Consider the following 27,732-nt stretch of genomic DNA (forward strand, 5'->3'; position numbering starts at 1 on the left):
CCATGGAAGTGATTGGAACAATGATTTGGAGAGCTGAGCAAATACTTTTGGCAACATTGTGTTTTTCTGTGACCGTCTTGGTAAAATAAAGGTTGGGGGGGAAAAGAAGAGTGTTAGTTGAACTGGCGCAGGGGCATTAAAATGATGATTATGGGCAAATGCGAAGGAAGGTGATAAATATGTAGATTATGCAACAGTGTTTGTCTAGTTTTTTTTTTCTGTTTTTCCTGTACACTGAATTTTACAAGTCCAAGAGGTACATAGAGTAGACAGATTGTAAGTTATTTCCTTAAACACCCTTACAGCAGTACATGTTTAGTCTACCTGTGAAATTATTACTTTTTTACTTTTGAAATTCTATTGTACAAAACGGGCGTTCTACATTTAATCGGTATGCTTAGTTTGATATACAGAGTCGACCGGGTGAATTAACGAGCCACAGTTACTGTTGTAGTATTTCGCACCGCCCAGTCGAGCTGCCTCGGTCAGTTTAACACGCGCACGAGATGAACGTTATTCGAAGGGCTTTCGTCCAATCAGAGCGCAGGACGTAGGGAGCGCCTCTGTTTGAATGCAGTGCGGAAACAGTTCGGGACGCAGCCGAGAGGAAGAAGAAGTTTAGCACGATGCAGTTAGCCAGTTAACGATAAAAGGCAAGTAATAATAGCCCGATTTGTTGGAAGAATATAAGAACGCCACTTTAAGGCGTGTTGATTGTCGTGGATTTTACCAGTAACGTAGGCAAAAGACGCGACTGGCCTACATCTGGTTAGCTCGCGAACTGCATCACACTGGAGTGTTCGGGCGCTCCATAATGTAACGTTTGTATCGTCAACATAGTTTTGCTTTATATATTTTTTTGTACAGAGAAAATATCCCGCGTGTAACTTGGAAACATATGGGAAACGAAATAAGATGACTTAGAGACAAGCGAGTGGAGAAAGTGATTACGCGAGAGAGGCTGGGATCAAATCTGAAGTGTTGTCGGATTACTTCAATCGTGGCAGATTAGAGGGATTCGTCTTTATGCATCTTAAGTAATCGGGGAAGAAACATTATCACGGAGCAATGAAAGTGGTGGAGAAGAACGTGATGCGGCTGGTGGCTGTACAGCAGCTCCGCGCTGCGTACGGCATCAAGACAAAGAACTGGAACAAAAACAAAGCGGCCGTCTGCAAAGCAAACAGCAGCAACTCGGTGAGTTTAAAGACCATCTGTTGACACTACTTCTTTATATGCTTCAGTGTCCTGCTAAAACCACGCACTGGATCTGTGTCGTCGGTCTATGAACTTATCAAGTTCACAGCATCAGACTTGGTTGCGCTATTGTTCAGTCGGTTGGAGGAAATTAGCATATTACTGAAAGCAGACTCATCTGTTCACAGAGCTCTTGTCACCCTGTCAGCCCCTCAGGAGGCTTTGTTTGGCTGTGCATCTGATTACTCACACTATAAACCTCGGTGCCACCAATTCAAGCCAGAATCCAACAGGGCACAATGTTTTAATCTACATATTTAATGGCACATTGGTGCAAAGGGTTTGGACAATTGTGACAATAGAAACTTACTTGACTTGTGTGTTGTGTTTGCGCAGTGTTTGAGTCAAACAAGAGCTGCTCTTTACCCTGTTTTGTTTGCAGTTGACTCACAGAGGTCACAAGTTGTTGTTGTTTTTTTATGTGACAAATGCATGCTGTACTTCTGCATTTTCCTGGGGAAAGAGTGAGGAAAAGACTGTAACTCAGACTGAAGAAATCATGAAGTGAAATGAAAAAGCTCTGTTGCACTGGGAAAAAATATACAGACATGTCATCGTGGATTGGGAAATCGTCTTGGTTTATGTTGCATTCATGGCGGTTCTCTTAAGTAAAGGAATGTTTTGCGTTGGATCTAATTAAGAGGAACTTTACCCTGCAGAATGTGATATTGACATATTAGAGTCAAGTTGTATGTCTCTGTTCTACGATTTAATCCCCTCCTTAACCTTTATTTTCTTTTACTCCAATCCCTTTCTTAGAAAAAGGTTTTCGGTGCTTCATTGGAAAGCTTGCCATATTACAATATGGAATGTGGAAGTGTGCCAAGGTGAGTGGATAACTTTTTTTTCTCCCAGTTAACAAGCTGGTACTTGTTCCATCTTGCACATACAGGATCTTTATGCTAATGATGTTTGGCCGCCTCCTTAGTTTCCTAGTCGAGGCGTGCATGAAGCTGCTGGCCCACGTTGACACAGAGGGGCTGTTCAGAAAGTCTGGCTCCGTCCTGCGCCTGAAAGCTCTCAGGGTGAGTGGCGGCTGAAGTCGACCTCGCTCACGCCGAGGACTGGTGAACACAACAGAACTTTGTTTTGTCTTTTCAGGCAAAGTTGGATGCCGAGGAGGAGTGCCTGTCCACTGCTCTCCCCTGCGACGTGGCGGGGCTGGTGAAGCAGTTCTTCAGGGAGCTGGCGGAGCCCGTGCTGCCCTCAGAGCTGCAGGACGCCTTCCTCAAGGCCCAGCAGCTGCCCACGAAGGAGGACAGGACTTCTGCCACCATGCTGCTGTCCTGCATCCTGCCAGACAAAAACCTTTCAGTGCTGCGCTATTTCTTCGACTTCCTCCACAATGTGTCCGAAAGGTATTGCATTGATTTATAGATGAGGTTATTTTAAAATGATTTTCTTCTGAATGATTTATACTCATCAACATATCATTTTTATGTATTTTTTTTTTTAAATTCTGTCAGAAGAAATCTTCTAACACATATTTTTTGGGAAAACAGAAGTTATTGCCAGTATATCCTCCTTTGACCCGTCCATTCGTTTGTGACAAAGACTTGAGGGTCTAAAGGAAAAATCCTAAATATCAAAACCCCTTGCCCTCCTACAGTGTGAACATATATCACCCACAATGAAAAATAGAGAATATAAGCACGATATATCAGCCCAAATAGACATTATTGCAACCTCTAAATAATTCATTTTTTATTGATGTAGAAAACTGCTTCCTCTCGTTTTCCTTCGACCACAGGAGTGCAGAGAACAAGATGGACAGCAATAACTTGTCCGTAATTTTGGCTCCCAACCTCCTCCACTCCGGAGACGGTACCGAGAAGATGAGCGCCAACACCGAGAAGCGCCTCAAACTCCACGCGGCCGTCGTCCTCTGCTTCATCGAGAACGCCCACAGCTTCGGTGCGCCTTCAGCCATCTTCAGCTGCGTGTTGTTTCCCCGCTGCCGCGTCACGTCCAATAAGTGTACTTGTACTTTTGCGTCGCAGGCGTGTTACCTCAGTTTCTTCACGAGAAAATCCCAGCCATGATGGGCTGCGAGGCGGGCTCGACGTCTCCCACCCACAACGAACTGGAGGAGCTGGATCTGAACACCGGGTTGAAGAGGAAACAGAGACGCAGTTTTGGAGGTAAGACCGTCATCACGTCCAGTTTCTTGTCTCTGCACATTTGCTTAAAAAGTAATTAATCACTTTTAAATGTCCCGCACTGTATTCCAGTGACTGTATGAACCATGATACTGTTGGAAAGCTTCAGTTGACGTGGTTTGTGGTTTGCCTGGTGTTTCAGATGTGGTCAGTGGTGCACTGAATAAGATAAAAACTAACAGAACGCCCACAAAGGCCAACCAGGCCGACAGCCTCGGTACGTACTGCTGGCGCAGGAGAGATTGTGTAGCCTGCTTAAAAAGCTTCTATCTGCACATGAAAAGACTCCTAACAGAAGTCAAACGCCGTGCTTCACCTTCTGGTGTTCTTCGGATCAAACTGATTTGCATTTGGCTTCGAAGCGCCAGTTAAAGAATGTGATGTAATGGCTGGCTGTTTGTTTTCTTTGCCCGATTCTCTGTCATCTGCATGGATCCAAATCATCTGTGTTTGGACGCTAAATCATCGACACCAGGCTTTTTCAAAGTGAGGAAGGAGTTTGAGACCCCTTGCTTTGAAAAAAAAAAAAAAAAAAAACCGCTGCTCTGTGTGTTGCTGCAAAAAAGAAAAGACACAAATCAAATTCATTTGAAGGCATTGATTTTCTTATGATCTCGCCAGTCTTTTCCTCGGTGACTCCCGTGATTGGAACGCCGGCCTCCAAGCGAAAGCTTCCTTTGGAATCCGGTCAATCTTTTGGATTTTCAAACAAGAAGCGTAGATCTGTCAAAAAGAACCTGGGGATAGATTTATTCCCCAATACTTTGTTCAGCGGGACTTCAACTCCTGGATCAGGTATTGGAGGGTTTCATCAAATCAGCATCAACTTTTCTTTTTTTTTTTAATCTCTTATCATGTAATGATGTTTCCTTTTTAAATGTTTCTCTCTCTTGAAGTTTTGAGCGCTTCTGGGGTTTTGGAATCTTCCCAAAACACTCTTCCTTCAGCAGCAAAGTCGAGAAGACATTCGGCCACATCTGGCAGGAGGAAGAGCCGCCGACTCAGCGGCCGACACGCCGTCAACAGGTTTGTTTTCCAACGCGCTCAAACTGTTGTTTGTCTTTGTAGTTCGTTTTTTTTATGAAGTGGTGGAGATCACACTTTATTAGAAAGTGAGACGAACAAGAAATAACTCGAAAGGAATATTAATACAAACAATGACGCAGGGTGGAACATGTGTTTTTCATCTGAGGAGATTGTTGTTGTGAGATCTGTTTATATAAAACAGGATAATCGCAATGCAGTGATTTTGGGTGGATATGACCCTTGTAATACAATATGTTTGATTTTCTTTCCTGCTGTTTTTTTTTTTTTTTTTTCCCTTATGTGTCTTTCAAATAGGTTTGAAACGTTTTCTTGTCTTTTGTAGAGTTGAGTCTGGACGAGCCGGCTGCTTTTCTCCAAAAGTCAACAAGAAAGAGGCGCCACGCAAATCTCTGCGTTTGCGCTTTAGCCTGGGGAAGAGCAGCAAAGAGCCTGTAAGTGTGGTTGTCCGGCAGAATCCAGCCACTGATTAAGCTGCTGAGGAAGTGTCTTTAAACCTACAGTTTACACAATGCTGCGGTGCAGCAAGCACTTTAAAAAAAGAAAAAAAAAATCTTAAACTTGCATATTTTAACTTCTTCAAGCAGCGTTTTAACTAATCTGGGCAGGTTTAAGCCCTTTTACATATTTTTAAATGTTAAAAATATTAATTTTGTGCATTTATGCACGGTACAAGTTTCTTTACATACTTCTAATGAACCATTAAGCACAGATTTAGCTTTTAGCACCAAAGGCTGACCAGTCAGGGACGTGTTGTGCCTTTTATCACACCTCTGAAGCACTAAACAAGTTGTAGTTACGAAAAAAAAACAAATGGACTGAGTAACTTCCACCAAACTTGCCAGCAGATGGTAAATGTTACAGAACTATATGTGTGAATAGTGCTAATGATGCGTTTTCATTTGCTCTCAAGTGAAAGATTGTTACTTTACTACACCAGTGCTTTTCAAAGGGTGGAGTACTGCTCGGTTTGAGAACTTTGAGAAGATTGTTTTTAAATGTTTGGGAAGAAATGGTGATAAAAAAGACTGGATAATAATTTGGGACTGTTATTGGGTGGAAAACAAAAGATTTATTTTATCGGGAATTGTTGCATAATAGTAGAGAAAATTCACATTATATACAATGAATGTAAATGTGGCTAAAGCGCTACCTCCCACACGTTGAAAACCTGTCGCGCTATAAATCAAATATATTGTAACTGTCTTTGGGTGCGCAGGGCGAGCTGTTTAAAGTGAATGGGTTCCTGATGCTCTAGATAACTGTACATCCATGACTTAATAAAAACTGTAAAACCAAGATGGTGTTTCTTCTGAGTGATTTGCATCATCCTCTGAAGAACTAACCCCAACAAACGCATTACTTAACAATGGCCGTGGTTGCATTTTTTTCCCTGGGGTCATTTCTGTGGGCTTCTTTTTAACAAAGCTTAATCCTCCTCGGAACGGTTCTTTTCATCTTTCATTTCTCATTTCATGCGGCTGGTAAAGGGATCTGAGTCCATTGGCTGGCGACTTGCCACGCAGGAGAGCACCACCAGTTTCCGCTTCACCAAAGAGACGGAGTTCAGTCCGTCAGTTCTGCCGAGAAAGACCGAATCTAAGAGTGAGTACCACAGTAATCCTGGATCGATTGTCACACTTTAATTAAAAGTTCCTTTTGTTCAGATTGATTACAATCATTCAGATTTTATTCGAGGCCCTCATGTGGATTCTCACCCGTGTTCCGGTTTCCAGGTTCCAAGTACATGAGTAAGTCTGAAGACAACCTGCTGACCCCTCAGTACGACCCCCGTACTCACCAGACGTCCTGGAGTGCCGACTCCCCGGCCGGAGAGCAGGTTTTCACTGGACGCTCGTTCACCGACACGCCCATGAGCATGTGCCTGAAGAGCACCTACTCGTCCGAGCCGGCCATCGTCGTCACCAAGCCCCCGCCGGCCGGCGGCCGCCCCATGAAGCTGTGCTGCGCCTCCAGCGCGGAGAGCCTGGAGGCCGAGCGCTCCGTCACCGAGCCCGAAGGCGTCTTCTCAGACTCCGAGCGGGACCGAGCTGGAGGACAGAACTCCAAGTCCTCCACCGAGACCAAACCATCAGACAGCGGCGCGGCGCCGCCTGCCACAGACCACACCGACGCTTCCAGGCTCGCCGCTCGGCACAATGTCACATTTGGACAGATTGACGTTGCGGCTTTGTCTCCGTTGCATATCGACAGTGTGGTTTACGAGTCTGAGGTACTTTTCAGTCCCAGAAATAAGGACGATAAAGGTTCTCTTTGGGCAGCCGCCGCCGGCAGCCATCAGAGCTCCACGGCGGAGCGGATCAACGGCGAGGCCGAGCAGGCGAACTGCAGCAGGCTGATCGACGCCCTGGACATTCAGAGTCCCGCTCACTTCAAACTGCAGTCCACTCCTTGCAAGGCCAAGCTCCAGTTCACGGAGGAGCTCATGACGCCGCCGAAATCCGGTCCCGAAGTGAGCACGGCGCTCTACACGGACGCCTTCTCTCCCGCCAAAGTCCATAACCAGAACCCCTACTCGCTGCGCAGCCTGGAGACGGAGAAGCGCCGGGTGGCGGATCACATCCAACACTTCAACAAGCTCACCCTTCATTCTCCCCGAAGCGCCAAAGCAAACGAAACCAAGTCGCCGCTCAAGTTCCAGCGCACCCCGGTGCGGCACACCGTCCGCAGGATCAACTCCATGCTGGGCTCCAGCTGCCGACCCTCCAGACTCGCAGACCCCCCCGCGGGCCACGACGCTCAGGTGGCGAAGGCCGTGAGCCTGGAGAGCGGCCTCTCCCCTCACCCCGCGCTGCAGCAGCAGCAGCAGGCGGAGTCCAGGGGCAGGAAGAAGCCGCCTCCAGTCCCACCCAGGAAGCCCAGCGCCCTCATCCGCAAAGCCAAGCCCGGCGCTCTGGGAGACAAGACCAACAAGGTCCAGCCAAAGACCAGAGTGGACCCGTGTGACCCGCCGGGAGCTCTGAAGCCGTTTGTTCAGCAGGAGGCAGGAAAAGACATGAACCATTACAGAGGTTCTCCCAGGAACCCCCTCAACCAGGCACGACTGCTCTCTGCTACCAAACCGGTTGACTTGTAAGATTTCTGCTTCCTTCTAGTTGCGTCAGGATGAGCGAAGAAGAACCCAAGACGAGGAACTCGAGGCAGCTTTTGTTTTCAGCATAAACAATGTGTTTACAATAGTTGTGCTCCACTGTCGCCTGTGTGGATGAAATGACATCACGGTACCAAATCAGCCCGATCCGCTCATCTGGAACACGACAACCAGACGTCGCTTCATTGCTAACATTTCTAAGCTCCACGGCAACTGGGAAGAAGCATCTTTTCCTATTTCTATGCAGAAATCCATGAAAACGATCCAACATGAAACATGCTGTGCTCTCGCCATTTTCAGGGTCTTAATTTATTTTACGGCCGTGTTCGGGCCTCGTTGGGAGACATCGATATGCCTTACAGTCGCTTCACTCCGGTGAGGCGAGTTTAGAAGTTGAATATAAGATTGCATGTTAGGTCGAGTTTAGATTGTAGAGTGCGGACTAATTCCTGTAAGCTGTGATTGTTGGGATGACTGGGAAAGTTGAGCTTATTTATGCCTTTTCAACTGTTTTTTTTTAGATATTTGAATGTAAAAAGTGGACTGAAAAGAAAAGAAAAATAAAGCTGTTTTATTTTCATACCATTTTGTCATGACCGGAAAAAAAGATAATTAAAAAAAAAAAAAAAAAGCTACTTTTGTTGGATGTTTTTTTTTACAAACCAAACAGTATTGATGTCTTTTACAGTCTTGATTTCAAACAATAAAGCCAATAAGATGCTTTTCCATGTGAACTGCTGCAGATAAATAAAATCAAACGGCTTGGAAAAATGTTTCCATCGTCTTGTTTTTGGGAATTGTTGGAATTATTTTTTTTCCCTGCTGGTATCTCTTCTTTTTTGTCATGTTGTCTTTTCCCCTTTTTTTCCTTTCTCTTTCCTTTTCCTGATAGTCATACTGTTGTTGTTTTTTGGGGGGTAGATTTAGCTCTTATGCACTAAACAAAATTTATATTTTCTGGCTGTTTTAATAGTTTTACCTTCTTCAGCTGTTTTAACCAGTTTTGAAACTCGGGGTGAAATGCAAATAAAACTAATAAACATATTTATTCATTATTTCCAGGGAGCCTCTTCAGAGGAGGTCAAGAGCGGCATGAGGCTCCCCAACTACAGGTTTCACAACCCTCCACTAGGGGGAGCCAGACAGTCATTTCTCACATAACTTCAGTTCAATCAGTTTAAACCAGGTTAGCTTCACCTTTGACCTAATGTCACTTCTAAACTCACTAAAACCTTTCTAGTCAAACCACTCTCTCTGTTTGTTCAACTGATACCTGTAAACAAACAAGATCATAAAGATGCAGCCACTTTCAAACTTGGTGTATTATGAAAAAGAAAATTGCTCAAAACTTTCAGTAGAACTGTTTATTCTGGTGAATGAAAGGGGGGGAAGTCGTTCTGTAGCGTTATTCTCTGCAGGAGTAGATTGGATTTGAGACTTGGAGGATGGAGGATTAAGGGTTTTGTGCTTTATCTTGATTTTGAGTGTGAGATGGATGCGTTTTCAAATCCCAATTGTGGTAGGAAGGGTAATTACTGTCCAGGTTGTGATGACTCGTAGCGACTCCTGTGAAATGGAGCAGCAGAAGTCTTTTAAAATCCATTATTTTAACGTGATGCATGAATTATAATTACATTATGATAATGGTGGAATCATTCTTTTTTGGTTGTAATCCTGGCACATGGTAATGAAATTGCATGCTTTCTTAAAATAATTTTTTCAACGACTTTACATTTTATTAGTACCACAACTAATATTACAATTTATTTCAAGTAATTGAAAATGGATCACGAAATATTGCATTTAAAAAAAATAATGACCAAATTATATCGGTGTTTGCAATGTGCTGGTGTAGTGGTAAGCTCTTACTTCACAGCCACTTGTACCTGGTTTGATTCCAGCCTTTTCAGTGTTGAGTTGGTGTTTCCCAAATGAACATATGTTTCACCATGTCTCATTTTGCTCTAACTTTGTTTTGTTTTTTTTAAACATTCAAAATGCAACATCCTCCATGTTTACTTTTTGGCAACTGAAAAACGAGCAATTAGCAACTTTGGATCAAATCAAATGATATAACACACAACTGTGGAGATATAAGCATATAAATAAACGAAAGCAGAAGATCTCTGGTGAATAAAAGTTCTCTGTGTAAACCTGCATTGAATTTTAGCTTCATGCAATTCAGTAAACAAAGACATGAAGGTTTGCTGCTTTTCCTCTGACCTGCTCCTCTGTAATCCATGAAGTCATAGTCACTTTATTTTTAGGCTTTGCAAGTCCAGACACTCTTATGGGATGCAGGTGATGCATCTACGGTGTTATGAATTAAAAAAAGGGCCCAGGCTCAGAAATGTGTGAGCTGGATTCATGGTTGTGATGGTAACGTCTGCGAGTTTGTGTTGTGGGGACATGAACTCCTTTCAGGGGGTTTGGGATTATGAAATTTGTCGTCACACTTCCTTACTAAAAGTAAAATAATCAAGTGTGGTACTTTCTTTTTCCATGCGCGCACTAACTCCAGCTCCTCTCCCTCCTCCCCCTCCTCCTCCTCCTCTTCCTCCTCCTGCCCTCACTGCTGCTCGGTTGTCTGTTTTCTTGAAGTGGGTTCAGGGAAGTGTTGAGGGGGTGGATAGTCTTGATTTTCTCTTGCATCGCGCCTGAGCCAATAACTTGTGCACATCTCAGCTGGCAGACATTTAAAAGAGAGACAGTCCGGCGCTGGAGCAATTTGTATTAACCCCCCCCCCCCCCCCCCCCCCCCCCATTGGCCCCCTGTCTATGGAGCGGTTAGTCTCCCACCAGTCCACAGCTCCGCCAGTGTTCAGTCGAGAGCATTAGGTGCCGATCATCTCCGTAAGGTGCCGCAAAAGAAAAAGTGACAGGATCACATCATCGCACTTGGAGCAGAGGAGAGGACACAGGCACAGGTGAGTTACTCTGGACGCATCAACTCTCCATTATTAAATAAAAACATATAATATTCAGTACATTGTACTTTATGATTGTTATACTGCTTTGCTTCACACATGGGAAAGTATTTTGCGGTTTTTACAAACTCTTGTGGCTTTCCTTTGCTTGTTACAAGAACTGTGAGAGCAACCTTTTTACTTCAATCTACCTCTTTTTGAATTAATTGTAGTTATTTTTCGTCAAAATGTATTTCCATGTGGTGTTAATAGAAGAATGAAAACAGCGTAAAAAGCGTAAAAAGCTCTTGACAGCTGTGCCTATCGGTGCAGATGAGTTATTTTCTTCTCCCCCTCTCCCCAAAGGATGGCCAACGCGAAATTCTGCAGCATGGTTTTCATCATCGGGTTGCTATCCTGTCCTGTGGATTCAAAAAGAAACCGAGGTTCACAAGGCGCCATTCCTCATCCAGACAAGAACAACCCGAACGAATCGGAGCAGCAGCCGCAGCCGCAGCCGCAGCCTCCGCAGGCGGGCTCCGGGTCCCGGCAGAGGCCCGGCTCGTCCTCACCGGCCGACGAGGTGCTGGAGTCCAGCCAGGAAGCCTTGCATGTGACGGAGCGCCAGTATTTGAAACGAGACTGGTGCAAGACGCAGCCACTCAAACAGACGATCCACGAGGAGGGCTGCGTCAGCCGCACCATCATCAACCGCTTCTGCTACGGACAGTGCAACTCCTTCTACATCCCCAGGCACATCCGCAGGGAGGAGGGTGCCTTCCAGTCCTGTTCGTTTTGCAAGCCGAAGCGTTTCACCACCATGACATTCACTTTGAACTGTCCGGACCAGCAGCCGCCCACCAAGAAGAAACGCATCCAGCGCGTCAAGCAGTGCCGCTGCATATCCATCGACCTGGACTAAAAAAAAAAAAGAAAAAGGAAAAACACAGCGCGGCGATTCCGTTTCCTCCAGGACGGGGATTGTTGATCGTCTTTGGTTGTCACACAGGCAACAAACACGTGCCTTTCTCCATCTGGAGATGTGCGCTCCACACTCTGACATGTACCATTCTCCTCACCAGGTTGAAAAGAAGCGCGACCGCACGGAGACCCCCGCACGTTTTACGCAAGGCTTTTCTCACCCCAGTAGGACTGCACACCCCTCCCCGGTTTTCTATTTAATACTCCACTTCTCCAAACACTGTTGTGAGAGGGAAAACCTTTCTTCTCACAACCCTGTATTTTTTTTTTCTATTTGTGTATATCTATATATGTATAGTTGCTGAACTGGATGTTTCCACTGTGTGGAATTTGATGGATGGCTTTATGCGTAAATGAAAACTTGAGTTTCTTTCGACATTTCAAGAATCGTTCAAGGTGAAACCAAATTGATTTCTGTGAATTTCGATTTCTTTCTTCTTTTTTTTTGTTTGCTTTAATGTCCACCTGTATTTGTTTTAAGCCGGCAGCCTACTTTGAATAACGAGCCAATAGGCTTTTCTCTCTTTAGTTTATACGGACGGTGATGATTTATAGTTTACAGATGAAATAGCTGCGAATCCCACTTTGATGTAACCGTTTTGTTTATTCCTCTGATTAAATTATCCCAGAAAAACTAAATAAATGGATGCTGGAATACTGTGCATATGATGTGACTTTAACTCATTGTTGTAGGAAAAACGTGTGAGACTAATCATTCCTCCTGCACGCAGCCAAGCAATCAGACTGGAAAACACTTCATCGGTTACTTATCCTGAATACGTGTTTAACTTTAACACATTTGAGTTCTAACAATGTAAATCAAGCAGAAGGAATATTATGTCCAAGCTGAACAAATCCAACGCTTATTGAGAAAGTAGCCTGTCAGAAAATAAATATAAAAATAAAATGGCATTAGTATCTACCCTCTGTTTGAATACGTGATTTTCATAGTATTTATTTATTTACACAATCATTCTGTTGTTTTCTGTTTCTATCTTTAAAAAAGGGAAATCTATTGATTCTTGATTGATGTTTGCATCATATAGCTGGAAGAAAAATATAATTACGGTTTTATTTCCCCTAAAAATTTCAACCTTGCATCATTTTGTGTATTTTATTGGCAAAATGCCTCCAGTTTGAATCATGCAGTTTAAAATCACACCATTATGTCAAATATCAATAACGATGGTGACCATCCAGATGCCACTGTCTCTTTTTCCAGACTATGCTTGTTGTACACTTGATTAAACTATGCCAAATAGACTGACACCATCATTTCTTTATTTAATAAACTATAAATCTGGCAAATTCCTCTTTAGAAGAAGCTAATTATTTGATTCCAGGAGACTTCCTGGAACAGTTTAATGTCATGAAAGTTTTTTATTTTCTACTCTGACTCACAGTTTATTAAACAGCTCAGCTGTATAATGAATCATTACATGCTCTTTGATGACTCAGGCTTCGCTCATTCACTTGGCAGAAAGACATAACAGAAACAGAGAAAGTGCGAGTTCACATCCACAATCCAGCATCAGCGTGGCTCGTTGGGCATCCAGTAGTTTATTCTTGAAATTTAAAACAATTCCATAAAATTACAGAGCACCTACATGAGAGCGACTGAAGGATACATGATCTGACATACTGTACATCACTACAGACACTACAACAATTCCTTGGTCAGTGTCAGTTCATATTTTTCATGGTCAAACCCCCCTGGAGTAAAATATACTTTCGAGATATATATATATATATTTTTTAAATACAAAATAAATGGCACATGTGAACCACTTTGGAGGGTAAAAAAAAGGTAATAGAAGGTGCAGTTTCATGGATATTCTGGTCATGGAGGTCTGTCTGAGGTATAGCAACCGACATGGCTCGAGGTGATAAATATTAAATGTTCATAGAATACCAACCCTCATTGCTCTGAAAACTAAAGAGAAAATGTCTTCATTCTTCCAAAATGACTCAACACCCATGTGAAAATACATTTCCCGCCTGAATGATTGATCAAGCAGCTTCTCACTTCATTTGGTTACAACTCACAAAAATATAACTTCAAAGGGGGAAAAAAGGCTTTTTTTGCATAAAATAACTCTTTCCTTACATAAATAAGCTTTTCTTAAATGACACAATTGCATCCTTATATCCTACACTTACGAAAATAAAGCATGATCTTAAAATATTTCCTTAAAATAAACAAGTTTTTTTTGTTATTTTAACTGTGAAGCAATATAAACCTTATAAGAAAGAAAAATCTTGCATAGGAAAACGAGGTGCAAAAAAATGCAAGCCTGCTGGAAAAAAAAAGACACGCAATTAGCATAACAAGGGGAATGTGGTTTACAGCGTGCTACAACTTAGAGCTACTGCAAGCAGGAAAGTGCTTCAGAGTGCGCCGTGTACATATGATGCGCAGCACAAAACCAGTGGTTGAAAACTTTTAGTTGGCGACGGTGTTCGGTTTTGTTCGTCTCGCGTTTTTAAGAGTGTGTGAGAGGGAAGGCCGAGGCTTTAGACCAGATTCTGCTCTCTCCTGAAAACAGCAGAAATCCTCCGCATTATATCTCTATCCATATCTATATCTATATCTATATCTATATCTATATCCATATCCATATCCATATATATATATATATGGATATGGATATATATATGGATATGGAGATAGATATATATATATATATATATATATCTATATATATATATGTTTTTTATTTTTTTTGTATGCACAGAAAAAAACCAACTCATCTTCATCTGCACTTGAAGCCCAACACGGAATCGTTTCTCATATTCGTCAAATCTGCGCAGTCCCGGCCAATTCTCCAGCATGACATATTTACAAGAGTTTTAATGAGCCGTGAATGAAAAGCTATACGCTACAGCAAAGAACACTGGGAACTGCCATCCTACAGAGAGAAAGAGAGATTTGTTTTGTCAACAGGGATTTTCCTCTCAGCAGGCTCTGCCAGGAAGCCATATCCCACAACTTTTACACTGTCTGATACAGTCGAGAAAAAAAAAACAACAAAAACCCAGAAAGCTTATGGAGGATCCAGGGAGAACCTTGTGGATGTGTCAGCTGGCACTGCTGCGAATCCCACTGAACCCTGGAGACCTTTCACAAGCTGGCCACTCAGAGGTCACGCCACGCTGGATGAATGAGGTCAACCTTTGGCCCTCAGGACTCCCATCACTCCGGCTGTGTCAGCCATGCATCCACGCCGCGGGGGTCGAGGCAGAACGCCTCGGGATGAAGGCGAAACAAGCGCCGGGTGCGGAGATAACGGGCAGTGGGAGAAGTAAGAAAGGAAATAAGTAAGTAGGAGTCTAGTGAGGTTTTATTATGGGTCCATAAACGGAACGGCGGGCATGAGAGGACGGGGCCGTTTTCATTCACCACATCTCCGTCGTCACTTCCCCTCAGCTGGACGACACGCCGGCTTCCTTCTGCCGCAGCCTCTCTTTCTGTTGGCAAGAAGCAGGAGAAGAGTCAGCGTATCGATCTGACACAAGGCAGACCGGCTTTCGGGAAATGAAATTCCTCTGACGAATATAAATCAGCTCTTACCAAACTGTTGGCGTTGATCTTCTTGGTTTCGACCTTCTTCTCCGCTGTGATCTTCTTGATGTTTTCTTGAGCTTCCTTCAACCTGGGGAGGAAAATAGAAACAGCACAGAGGCCTGGCGTGAGCAAATGTCAAGTGTCGAAAAAGACGAGATCAAATCTGGAAAATATGACATGGAAACCTGATAAAGTGTGCAGCTGCTCAACATAAGAAGAAGTTTAGGCGCCTCCATAGAGACGAACGAAGTAATTTAATGGCATTTCACTGTGAGGCTGGTGGGCAACTGATTGTCACAAAGGGCCACATGCAAAATTCGCACTCCTGTTGAGAGTCGAGACTCAAGTTCATTTGAATTTTGATCAATAAGAATTGCAAAACAAAACGTTTTTAACGAAAACAAAAAAAACAAAAAGAAAACTGAGCTGTCACGTCTCACACACAGAGTTAAACATACACAACTGAGTCTAAACTTCACTGATGTGTCACTGTTTCTTCATATCAAATGATGCATTTAATTTGGATGCTGGATTAGATCAGAGCTACACGAGTCATAGTTAGAGGTTTAGTGTTGCAAATGTTAAAATTTGTCACTTTTTGATCTGAATTCCTCTTACCAGAACACACACACACACACACACACACACACACACACACACACACACACACACACACACACACACACACACACACACACACACACACACACACACACACACACACACACACACACACACACACACACACTCACACACTCACACACTCTGAACATGTCTGTAGTTTGCGGTCAGTGAAATCCCCTGAAGTCGAGAATGACAGTGGCCTGATGAGATAATGAGGCGGCCTTTAAAAACACACTTTGCTTTTATGAGTGTGCAAACAGTATTTAAATTGCAGTTAATTGTACGTAAGCACAATCAGCTGTGAGTAATGTGGGAGTCGGTTACCGAGTAAACCGATAGCGGAGACGCGTCGCATCCAATTCCCAGCTACGACTTCGGGAGCCTTTGAAAGCAGCACATGATGTCTGGACAGTGACTTTCTCTCCTCGTCCTTTGAGTTTCACTTCCAGCATCGTTACAGTGTTTATCAGCTCTCCCTCTCTGCCGTCCCTCGCTGGAATGCCCTCCCAACACGACGCCTCGGGTCAGAGGACACGTCGTAAATCCAGACCCCAGCCCGTCGCACTCAGGACCGAGGCCTCCTGCTCTCTGATGGCACCAATTCCTCGCCTTCATTACTGCCCGCTATCTGAACGTCTTCCCCAACGTGACGCCCGGAAGGCTTTACGCGCCGATTCAACACAACGGGCCCTCGCTTGAAGTCCGAGTACATTCACCGTCTGCCATTCCTTTTGTTTGTTTGTTTTACTGAATTCCTACGTCGACCACACTGTAAACACGTCAGACTTTACGAGGGGAATCTGTCATGTTCTTTATAAGTATCACTTCGCAGGACATGCCATCAATTTAGCTCTTTCAACAGAATCATTGGAGGGAAGAGACGACAGGGGGAAAAAAAATGAAGCAAAGTCACAGGGTTTATTGCATCGTTTCAGTTTTCTCAGTAAATTCTATTCTGATGCTGAGGTTATGAACCAACCAATGTGAAGTATTTTTCTTCAGATGCAGTTTGATTGAGGTCTGGTGGGAACGTGAACACTACACAATCAAAGCAAACACAGGACTTGATGAATTTCAGAAGGTCCTCGTCTCGATTATGGGCGTTGATTTGCATAACGAAGGAACTTTTGCTGCTGTTTGGACAAAGTCATGAGTTTATAGTTTGCACGTATGCTCTGTCACAGTTGGGCTACCTGCAAAACTAAAATTCGTTGGACATGGCTGATTTGAAAGATCAGTGTGTCCCCCTCACCTCTCCTTGGAGATATTCTTGTTTTCTCGCATCCAGGTGTTCTTGAAGTCGTTGCCGAACTCGTACCAGAACATGAAGACATGACTCGTTGTCACTTCCTGCTCTCCAGACTTTGGCTTGACGCCGAAGTAGCTCACCATGTCCTGGAAGCTGTAAGGTGAAGGAAACAGGCGAGGTTTAAATATCTTAGCAACACTTACTAATAATCTTACCGGCGTCAAAAAGCGACAAGGGATTTAAGGAAGGGCGGCAGTCGTACGCAGAAGCGAGAAGCAGAGGTGGAAGGTGAGTGTCCACCCTGCTGGGTCACAGTAGCGGCAGCGCCATTATCACATTGACCCCCGCGGCCTGCAGGGGACGACTGCCCGAGGAGCCGGAGACAGCCGCTCCTCCAGACACACCGATGGAACCCTCACACACTGCATCTCAACGTGCTCGCTCACACAATACGAGTGGATTACTTTTGTTTGCTCCTTAGCTTCATCCAAATTGTAACCCAACCTGAACTCTGCCGGAGGCTCTCAGCAGCGTACGCCAGGCAATGAAACGCTGCCTGCTGCTTCGGATTCCCGTCTCCAAACCATGACGTGCAAGACATTTTCTGGCCTGTCAAGGGGGTTGATAAAGGGAGGCCATGATTCAAGGGATGCTCTGCGTCCCATTGACACCCGGACGGGCTTTGACCTCCAGATGCGAGGTGGCTTTTGGCAACGCTAATCGAAGACACGTTCAAGTGGAGTGAGACGGCGCAATATGCTGCCCAGACGTCCAGCCGAGAGTCTTGAGAAAAGGGGGCGTCTGCTGGGCGAGCCTGCATCCCACTTCCCCGCCATTGCGTCATTTTCCCGGGATGCTCGATAACGGGAAAGCGCCGTAGATCATTCTGCGGAGGATGGCAGCGGGACGACGCCCGGAGATGCTTCACGACTGACCGAGACGGACACGCCGTTCCGGCCAGGTGGCCGTGTCGTGCGCGATGAGCAGGATCTCTTCTCCATCCTCTCCTCTCCTCTCCTCTCCTCTCCTGACCCCGGGTCATCGTGTCAGAGCTTGTTGCACAAATCAAGCAACCAGCTTTTCCTTTCAGCCTCCTGAGTGTACGAAACGAGCAGATACACAAAGCCTCACTCAAAACAGATGCACGCACACACGCAGGCATGCCGACAACACATAAACAAAATCAAGCAGACTTTTTTGTTCATTTTTTTTCGAGAGCAGACCGGTTGCAATTGCGCACACGCACACGCACACACACACACACACACACACACATACACGTCTGTAGTCTACGCTATGATGCCACTGCCGTGAGAGGGTTTACTGCAGCACCCACAGTCGGCATTCCTCACTGACAGCTATAAAAAAAAAAAAAAGACCCATTACAAAACCATGAACAGCCGTAAGAATCAGGAAAATATTTGGACAGGCAACTCCGCATTCCTTTGTTTCCCCAGTAAAAAGATTACAGGCGTAAACTGGGTATTGTTGGCTGATCCAGCAGAGGCCACGTCGGAGCACAACCAGACACCAAACCAGCACCAGCGAGAAAACCAGAGCTGCACGTCGGTGACTGTGGAGACGGCTCTCGGGCCAAATGAAATTGAGCATGATGGAGGAGAGGGAAACTTAATGAGACGGAACTGAGGACAGAACCAGAAAACCTCAGAGGAACCCAAACACTGAGCAGACAAATTAGGACTGCATGTTGGGGAGAAAGCCTCAGAGTTCACCACGGACGGGCCTGAAATGACACTAATAAGAAAGAGAAAAAAAAGGAGAAGAGAGATTAAAAAAAACAACACAACAAACAGATGCTTTTGTTGTTAAAGTCACTGGGGAGGAAAGAGGAGTGAAACTGCTGATGCATTGTTGTTTTTGAGTTAACATTGCTTGAATCTTATAAAGTTAAAAGCAAAAACATATAGAAGTTCATGTATGAAGGTAACTGTTTTTGATGAAGCAACTGAAATTGACCCACAAAATTGATTAACAATCTAATAAGCAAAGTTGGAAAAAGAACTGAAAAGTTTTACCCTAGTAAAACTAATGTTTCTATGTATAAAATTTTTTTTTTGAATGTTATACCAGAGTAAGAGTGCAATAATATAGAAAAACTGTTGAATATACAGTAAAGGATCTATAGTGGAGGAACAATCATAAAATGCACATTTAACTGCATTAAAAACTGTATTAAACATCTCAACTCAGTGTATTTATAAATAATAATGATATAGTATACAAAAATTTCACTTTGGTAAACACATGTAGATAGACATGTTTTATTTCTTTTTACACATGGTAAAAGAAATAAAAAAGGCAGATGAAAAAGTTTGAATATTATATTTGAAATTGGAGAAAAACATCTAATTTGATGTCATTGACAAGAGAAATATCCTCAATAAGAGCTGAGCAATATTTAACCTTTTGATGGAAATATGTTGGGTTGTTATTACATAAAACTCCTCTTCTCATGCTTGTGTTTCAACCATCAAAGTAATTGGAAATACTCCCATTAATGAAGTTAGGTAGAATTTTAAACCATATAATCTATATTGAAATCATGAATTGAATTTGAATTAAAATTCAGATTTCTATTAAGAAGAAAGAATCCGTTTATCGAGGAATGTGACTTCAATGTGAACATTCTGTACATGTAAATTCAGTCAGGCTATTTACAATGCATTTGAATGCTAAAAGTAACTAATACTTTGAGTACTTTGCTGTTTTACAGGAGTATTTTTATGTGTAGCCTAGTAAAAGTCAGGAAACATAAGTACCGGTAGTTCAACTTGAGTTAAAGTTATCTGTACTGGTTCCTTCTTTGATTTTTTTTTTCCAGATAAATTCTTTATTTCCCCGTCAAAACCAATTATATTGTTTCTCCTATTTTATTATATGTTATAAACCCTCACTTACTGGTCGTGTTGTAAATACAATTGTAAATAAATGTCTTAAAGAGCAGAAAGAGTGTTTTTAGAGTTTTGCATTGCTAATTTCTGGTAAAAAAAACCAAACAAACACGCAAGAAAAACAAAACATAATTTACAACACTACATCATGGCCTATTTTACATTATTAAACAGATAAAAAAAAGAAAATAGCAGCTCATTGTCAAATTTGAGGCAATACAAATGTGCCATTTCTATTGTTTTGATGAACATAAGATTCATATTAAAATCAATTTAGACTTTTAACAGCTTAATTTAACAGCGACACATTTGTAAGCGGAGCAAGAATGGTGGCGTATTTTGGGTCAAAATGAATCAGATTTCAGTTAAAAGAATTATATTTAAGCTCTTTTTTGGTTCTGACAACATTGGTCAATTTTGACCCAAACAGTATATTAAAGGTTAACTGTTTTGTCAAATTTATAGCGACTGACGAAAATCCATCGCCAGGTAAAAGAAGAATGCAAATCTCATAAACGGAGCCCAATGATCTGGAGGTGATTTGTTGGGAAACGTATTGAGGTTGGACACCTTGTCTTAAAGTCTTGTTTACGTCCTGATTCACGCCGGCTCGTCCTGCCCGGGGGTCAAGGCCGAGGTATTAGGTAGCACTAAGGACGTGCTGTCTATTTCTTTTATTAACGCCGAGCACATAATCTCTCGCCGCTGCTGCCATTGTGTGTTTGTGTGAGGATCCCTCATCCAGCACAGATGTGAGAGCCCACCCAGGGCCCGGGGAGCCCGCTGACGCCCATATTCATCAACAGCGTGTCACTTTTACGAGGTGGCTCGGTGGGAACCTGAGAAAGAGACCCCCGCCTTCCTCTGGCTTCTGCCGAGCGCCAGTCGGCCAGCCCCCCTCTTTAGATGAAATTAAAGGAAAACTTCATTAAAGCCAAAGGTGCCGTCAGCTGCGGGGCCCTTTTGATCAATATTCCCCCTCCAAGTTCAACACCTTCATTACAGTGGTGTCACTCAGTCACAAGACACGCACGCACGCACGCACGCACGCACGCACGCACGCACGCACGCACGCACGCACGCACGCACGCACACACACACACACACACACACACACACACACACACACACACACACACACACACACACACACACACACACACACACACACACACACACACACACACACACACACACACACACACACACACACACGCACGCGCGCACACGGCCTGTTTCAGTGGACAGACGCTACGCTATGTGGCGAGGGCGGGACTTGTGCAGAGAATAAGAGGTGCAGAAAAATCTCTTGGCTCTCAAACGGCAACATGAAACAGAACAGTCCGGAGCCATCCGCTGACTTATAGCGTTGTCCAAAGCAATCACCTTTCTAATTGTTTATAGTTTCCATTTTTCCCAGAGTCCGGCGTCTTTCACGTTTCTCCTTTATACGCTCTCGTGATTTATTCTGGAAGTGGGAGAGGTACGACATAAAGCAAACAATCCTGCTCTCTATCTAAACAAGGCCAAAATAATCTATTTGCTTTGTTTGTCTGCGCCGCCATCTTTTTCCAATATGAGACGTTCCAGATATGATTTCGTCCGGACGGCGAGCTCTGCGTCTGCCAATGTGTCTTGTGCCTATAAATCAGATGCCTCTCAGAAAACTCTCTGCACAAAAACATGGCAGATAAGAATGATGGGTCCAGGCTCATACATGTTGATTTCAAGCAATTATGAAAACGCCAACACTTCAGCAAAAGTTTTTTGCATCAAGTCAGATGAAATTTGACCTTCTCCTCAAAGCAGCAAACGGTTTGAGAATTCCCTTTTTCTTACCTTATCGTCTGTTTAAAACCGTACAAACATAGCTGTAGTGTTATCAGATGCACCTACGCCATCTACAGAATGCAGGCTACGTAACTCCACAGAGCTATTTAATGTTTGCAATCCATAACACTTGGAGGAATTTGCTCTGGTGATAGAGAATATGATTTGTTTAGGCTACCATGACTGTCGAATTGTCCAAAAATGTACAATGACTGAGTGGTTTGTCCACTAAATATGCGTGCTACATATACATGATAACATCAACGTTCTTAAATATAGTTAGAAATGTGCAGAATACCAGTGGGCCACCACAACGACAATACTACATGACATGGGTGCGAAGTTCTGTTTCTCTGTTTGTGTAGTTTTTCAATACTTATTATACGTATTACTTATTATTATACTTAAATATTATCACAATGCAAAATCCAGTAAGTGGTGACAATATAAGGTATAAAAAAAATTTTTTCCTACCTTTTCTGTGCAGTGTTTAATAGCTCCTCTTCATCAGAGTGCTCTTTTTGAGCTGTAAGACATAAAAAAGACAATATTTAGATGGATCATGAGGTAGATTGATCATCTTGATTGAGCTAAAGGTGAGTCCAGAGGAGGGCGCTGTGTTCATGAGCCATCCCTGGCAGGTGTCCACTGAGGGGAAAAGAAGAAGAAGAAGAAGAAGAAGAAGAAGAAGAAGAAGAAGAAGAAGAAGAAGAAGAAGAAGAAGAAGAAGAAGAAGAAGAAGAAGAAGAAGAAGAAGACGACGAAGACGAAGAAGAAGAAGAAGAAGAAGAAGAAGAAGAAGAAGAAGAAGAAGAAGAAGAAGAAGAAGAAGAAGAAGAAGAAGAAGAAGAAGAAGAAGAAGAAGAAGAAGAAGAAGAAGAAGAAGAAGAAGAAGAAGAAGAAGAGGTTGAGATGTCACTGACACACTGAGCATGTTATCCAAGTGACTGTTAAGCACATTGTAAAGTTTGACATGCTTCTGTGTGTTGACGCACAAGAGTGCAAGAGTGTGACGCCTGTGCTCGGGGGGGGAGAGGGGAGCGGTGGTCTGTTTGCACAGTGTGTGAGTGTGTGTGTGTGTGCATGTGTGTGCGTGTTTGAACATGTAAACGTATGTTCTGATCAGAGCTGGAGCAGGGGTGCGGGGTTGAGCAGAGACGCTTGGGAACTGGAGGCTCCTGTGGACTCCTGCCATGTAAAAGTGTCTAAATGCAAGGCAGATGTGTGCGGCGGGCCAGGCCGAGGTGCAAGAATTTATCTAGGGCCAGAGAGTGCCTGTGATCTCAGATTTATTGCATTTTTCCAGATTCATCCTTTTTACAATGATGGGGGACCTTTCCTACTTGAAGATTTAAGAGGGGGAAGTCTTCCAAAAATTGTTCAAAGGCAGGTTTGGGGGTCTTCTGGGAGAAGGTGAGCTTCAGCCTCCGATCAACCAGCCCTGTTACTTTTACTTTCCTTCTTTTTTTACATGTACGTGGGCAAAAGAAGGGGTAATGAAGAAGGGGAGGGTGGCTTGTACGTCTGGGGATAAAGGGAGGAGGGGGAAGAGGAGAGGGGCCGTGACCAATGGCGTTAGTCTCAGTGGGGGTCAGGCTGGCGCCTGAGGTACCCCTCTGCTGTGACTGTGCAGAGGTGGCACAGGAACCGAGAGAGAGAGAGAGAGAGAGAGAGAGAGAGAGAGAGGGGACGTGTGAAGTTTCTCTTCCTCCACTCCTGGTGTAAACATGAAACCACAAGTCGCTAACTAGAAAGTTATGAGACGTGCATGCTGAGAAGGGACAATAAATTAGGGCTTTAAAACCTCTGACACACTTTTCCGAGCCGACGATTTACCTAGCAGCCAGATAACAAAGAGACGGAGGGGCAGTTCACGAGGGATGCTGAAGACTTCCATAAAACATCCCCGCTCCGTCCCCTGCCCCGCCTCCCTCCCAGCGCAGATGAATCTTAAAGACTTCATCAAAAGCAGCTTCCCCGGGACGCTCGCTTTTCCCCCCAACTGCGAATTCTGCCCCGCCCGCGTCGCCCCGACACAGCGGACCTCTGCTGCCTGACTCACCGACAACAAAGAGGATGTGACGATACGCATGCACTCGCACAGGCGGGAATTTGTTTTCAATTAGCCATGGCGAATATTCAACATGAAAAATATGCCAGTCCGAGCATCCCCAGAGGTTTCAAAGAGCGCCTATTAAAGAAAAAAAAAAAAAAAAAAGGTTGATTAGAGGTGTTGCGAAAACATAGTGTTTTCCAGGAGGGCCGTGTTTAAAGGCGCACAAAGTGTGGTGGAAACATAAAGTCACATTCCAGAAAATCAGTGGATAAGATCAGATCAGGAAGTTCAGCGAAGACAGATTCAATAAAAATCAAGTAAATGAGAGAAGGGGGGGAGGTGTTTCCAAAGGGAACTGAAGGACAAGAGAGCAAAAGCAGTGACGGGACGAGAGAATTGATCGGTGGGTTTGGATCCGGGAGAGATCAGGACGAGTCTCAGAGCCGCAACCAGAGTCAGAGTCCTGCTGGCGGCTCAGACACAAGAAACACTCATGAACAGAAGGAAAAACCTCGATCCGGTTTAAAGAGTCACACTTTCTGATGAATCTCTCTTCAGAACATATTGGAATTCAGCGGTAACCCGGACTGGTTAAGTTAAGTGATATATAGTTAGACGGATGGGTATAAAGATTCAAGGATATCAGATAAAAAGACCAAAAAAATGGAAATTACAAGATTTGTGTGTAAAAATACATTATTAAAAAGGACAATTTCATTTGTTATCTTTATGTTATTACATTATCAAAAGCCTTGAATTAGCAACTTTAAACAAGTGTGGCTTATTGAATGTGTCCAGCAATCTCTCTGATTTTACACACAGGAAAACCAGATTCGAACAAGATTGTGTGACTTGGTGTGTGATTTATGTTTGAGTTTACAGGCGATAACATGACTCTCAGGTCTCATTGACGCGACAGCCTTCTCAAGTGAAAACGCAAAGCTTTCGTTGTGTTTTGGTTGTCGGATCACACAACAAAGGCATTCTTTTGAAACGCTGCTACTGCGCACCACGATCGTAGCAAATACTTCTGCACATGCTCAGTAGATGGAAAATATCGGCGGCCTCCAGAATGTCATGACTCCCAGTCCATATTCTCCTGGGACTTGGTAGATGAGGGACGACAAGAGCGGTGGGATGGATGGATGGATGGATGGATGGATGGATGGATGGATGGATGGATGGGTGGGTGGGTGGATGGATGGATGGATGGATGGATGGATGGATGGATGGATGGATGGATGGATGGATGGATGGATGGATGGATGGATGGATAGATAGATAGATGGAGGTAATATAACTTTATGGGTGCAAACAACCATTAAACCATTAAAGAAGAAGAAGATTTGGTAGATTTACAGTTTATAGTCACCTGGAATAACGACCCAAACAATGATTTTTCACAAAAATCTCAAACATTTTTGAAATGCATTTATTTGCTTGGCCTTGGTCTGTTGTGCTGGTTAAGTAGATTTAATCAGTATGCAGTCAAGATTTACTTAATTGCCCCCTGCAATAGAATAATGAGTGTGTCATCCCTCCATGCAATGTTACATTCTGCAGTGAATAGTCTTTTTTTCAATAAAATCAAACTCATCTCCTACTATTTCATCATAATTTCTTGTAAAAACCTACGAAACAAAAGCATTATTTTGCTCCAAATTCAAAATTTTCATTTATTTAGACCGGCAGCGTCAAAACATCTTTAAGTTCAGGGGCCACATTCGGCCCAATCTCATCGACTGGTAAAATAGTGTCATAATAACATTTAAGTTTAAACCTTAAAGTTTTTCTTTGTTGTGGCACAGAATATATATGATGGAAATGTCAATACTTTCAATTAATCAAAACAATTTACACTGAAGATTTAAGGTGCAAAAATACAGTGAAATGCCCCAAATACTTCTCTTCTAGCTGTTGCATTCTGCAGGTTTTTTCACGAGAACATTTACTCTCATACTACATAGAAAGCAGATTAAAAGAAGTTTACAATAATGAACGTTGTTCTAATGAATTTAATATAACTTCCTATTCTTGATATTGTAATACATCATGTCTTTAATGACACGTTTTTCTTGCATTCACTATTTGAATGAGACTTGCTCCTCATTGAGAATCCTCGCCTGAAGCCTCTCCGCAGTCTCATTTCAATCTATCAAATCATGTGCTGAACACATGTATCAGGAAGTCAGCTGCCCGGACGTCTACCTGAGCGAAAGCTCCACTCGTTCGAAGATGAGTCAGAGTTTAAGAGCGCCGGCCGCTCTTTGATGTGAGAACTGTTTCTTTGTTTGAGCCGCTCAAAGTCATGGAACCATCGCTGATTACACACCGCCGCTCCCGGAGCGCGGCCAACAGCTTCAGGAGGGACCGTTCATGGAAGAAAGGGCTTTACAAGTGTCCCACGGGATTGTTTTGCCCGTAGGTGTGAATGTATGTGTGGTTGTCTTGGACTGGACACTGCAGATGGATGGATTTCGTTTGCAGATTTTGTTGCCAGTGGCCAGTTCTGTGGTAGATAAAGCTTTGAAAAACATGCAAAGAAATGCATGTATTCTGATGTCAAATCACATGCTGCAGGCTGACTGGATTGAATGATGTCACCTTGTGCACAGAATATAGAGGAATCCTCATCCAATCACATCGGTGTACCAAGTTGGCCATCGTACAGACAGTGGGTTTTTACCACGGTATGCTAATACAGGGTGTCAAACACAGAGTGCACCAGTGTGTGGGTCAGAGAGGGGACAGACGGCGAGATAATCCCAGTGTCGGGGAAGTCGCTCTCCTGTCACGGTGGTCTCCAGGAGTGATCCACTGAGGCCAGCCAGGCTTTACAAGGCCGCAGCCAGAGATGTCCTGCCAGCTTTATGGAAGCTGGGAGTACGTGAGAACCATGTTAGGAGCAATGCGATCCCCTCTACAGGCCTGTAGCGCGCCGTGCTCATGCTGTCTTACAGTGCACCGAGACGCCCTCTCCCAGCGAGGACAAAAACACACACACACACACACACACCGAGGAGACGGAGACTTCCCCTCGACCAGCTGACTGTCTGACATCGCCAAAAAAGCATAACTATAAGTGCCTCTCTTTAAAAAGTCCCACGCTGTGCGTCTGGGTGAAAACAGGACCTTTCTACAAGCTCTGTAAGCTTGGTTTCATGGCTGTCTTCAGGGGCTGTAAATCCCCTGTCCAAATGAATGTTTCATCTTTGAAGACACTGAGAATTTTCTTAACAACCTCACATGAGACAGGCTGGTCGGTGAGCAGGGCCGAGCGTAAACATTCATTATTTCTATGTGGCAGTGAGTACCATAGGGTGTCACCGTGCATGAGTGAGTGGGAGAGGATGAAAATTAAAAAACAAAAACAAAAACTTGACGGACATGACTCCAATGGTCTCGTTGGGTAGAAACTGTTGGGTAACGACGAACAGGAAACCAGAGCCAGAGATTGCACAAACCTGTTTAAACAACAGGACTCGAATGGCAAAGTCACCCAGTTTACATGAGTAATAACTCTTTTTCTGCTGGTGCGGTGCAGAAAGGTTCTTTCTATGATCCCGACACTTCTTTGTTTCAAAGTGAGACTTCACTGCAGGCAGCTATATTGAGAATAAATGATGAACGAATGACTGAAAAACCTAAAAAGGCACAACTTTTTCCCACATTTTCTTGTTACAGCCTTATTGGGAAAATGTGTTAAGTTAATGTTATACAAACATAATTATAATGTAAAAGTATAATAGCATTTTGGTGCCAATTTTGGAATGCTTTCCAAGTTTTAAGAGTCCATTTCAATCCGCTAACCATCATTTCCATTCATAGTGAATTAACTATCTGGTGCATTTGACTGATTTTCATATTTCAGTGTGCTTTAAATAAATTGAAATGAAATTGTGTAAAAACAAACAAAAAAAACACCTAAACAGATAATCAAAGTTGTCTCAAAGAAAAGTCTGACTCACCAGTGGAGATGAATCCCTCCATCTTGTCCTTGAAGGGCTGCAGGTGCTCCTCGGACGAGTTCGCGCACA

General features: G+C 43.6%; 3 protein-coding genes across 3 annotated transcripts in view; 2 read left to right on the plus strand and 1 right to left on the minus strand.

Annotated features, from left to right (window-relative positions):
- Positions 1-1,068: 1,068 nt before the first annotated feature.
- arhgap11a (Rho GTPase activating protein 11A) lies at positions 1,069-7,557 on the plus strand (the record flags this gene model as incomplete). Its single annotated transcript, XM_080512973.1, has 12 exons — positions 1,069-1,197; positions 2,017-2,084; positions 2,186-2,282; positions 2,359-2,615; positions 3,008-3,171; positions 3,258-3,398; positions 3,559-3,633; positions 4,038-4,211; positions 4,313-4,442; positions 4,786-4,894; positions 5,951-6,065; positions 6,197-7,557. The coding sequence occupies 12 exons, from the start codon at positions 1,069-1,071 to the stop codon at positions 7,555-7,557; spliced, it is 2,820 nt and encodes a 939-aa protein (XP_080369099.1).
- Positions 7,558-10,361: 2,804 nt separating this feature from the next.
- grem1b (gremlin 1b) lies at positions 10,362-12,123 on the plus strand. The gene is made up of 2 exons (XM_080512448.1): positions 10,362-10,499; positions 10,845-12,123. Exon 2 carries the CDS (start codon positions 10,846-10,848, stop codon positions 11,398-11,400), a length of 555 nt encoding a protein of 184 aa, XP_080368574.1. The 5' UTR covers positions 10,362-10,499; position 10,845; the 3' UTR covers positions 11,401-12,123.
- A 2,472-nt stretch (positions 12,124-14,595) lies between these two features.
- The window catches only part of LOC308142311 (formin-1), a gene marked incomplete at its 5' end in the record, with an annotated part of 66,224 nt that continues 53,087 nt past the window's right edge, over positions 14,596-27,732 (minus strand). The window contains 5 exons of the mRNA XM_080512659.1: positions 14,596-14,927; positions 15,031-15,112; positions 16,901-17,050; positions 22,114-22,165; positions 27,664-27,732. The exon at positions 27,664-27,732 is cut by the window's right edge and continues 24 nt beyond it. Of these exons, the coding sequence (XP_080368785.1) occupies positions 14,883-14,927; positions 15,031-15,112; positions 16,901-17,050; positions 22,114-22,165; positions 27,664-27,732 (398 nt within the window). The 3' untranslated portion in view covers positions 14,596-14,882. The remainder of the gene's footprint in view (positions 14,928-15,030; positions 15,113-16,900; positions 17,051-22,113; positions 22,166-27,663) is intronic.

This window comes from Blennius ocellaris (genome assembly GCF_963422515.1).
Source record: "Blennius ocellaris genome assembly, chromosome: 17".
NCBI lineage: Eukaryota > Metazoa > Chordata > Actinopteri > Blenniiformes > Blenniidae > Blennius > Blennius ocellaris.

Bases quoted from the DNA above. Each gene is read 5' to 3' on its own strand.
- grem1b (XM_080512448.1), top strand. From the start codon at position 10,846: ATGGCCAACGCGAAATTCTGCAGCATGGTTTTCATCATCGGGTTGCTA.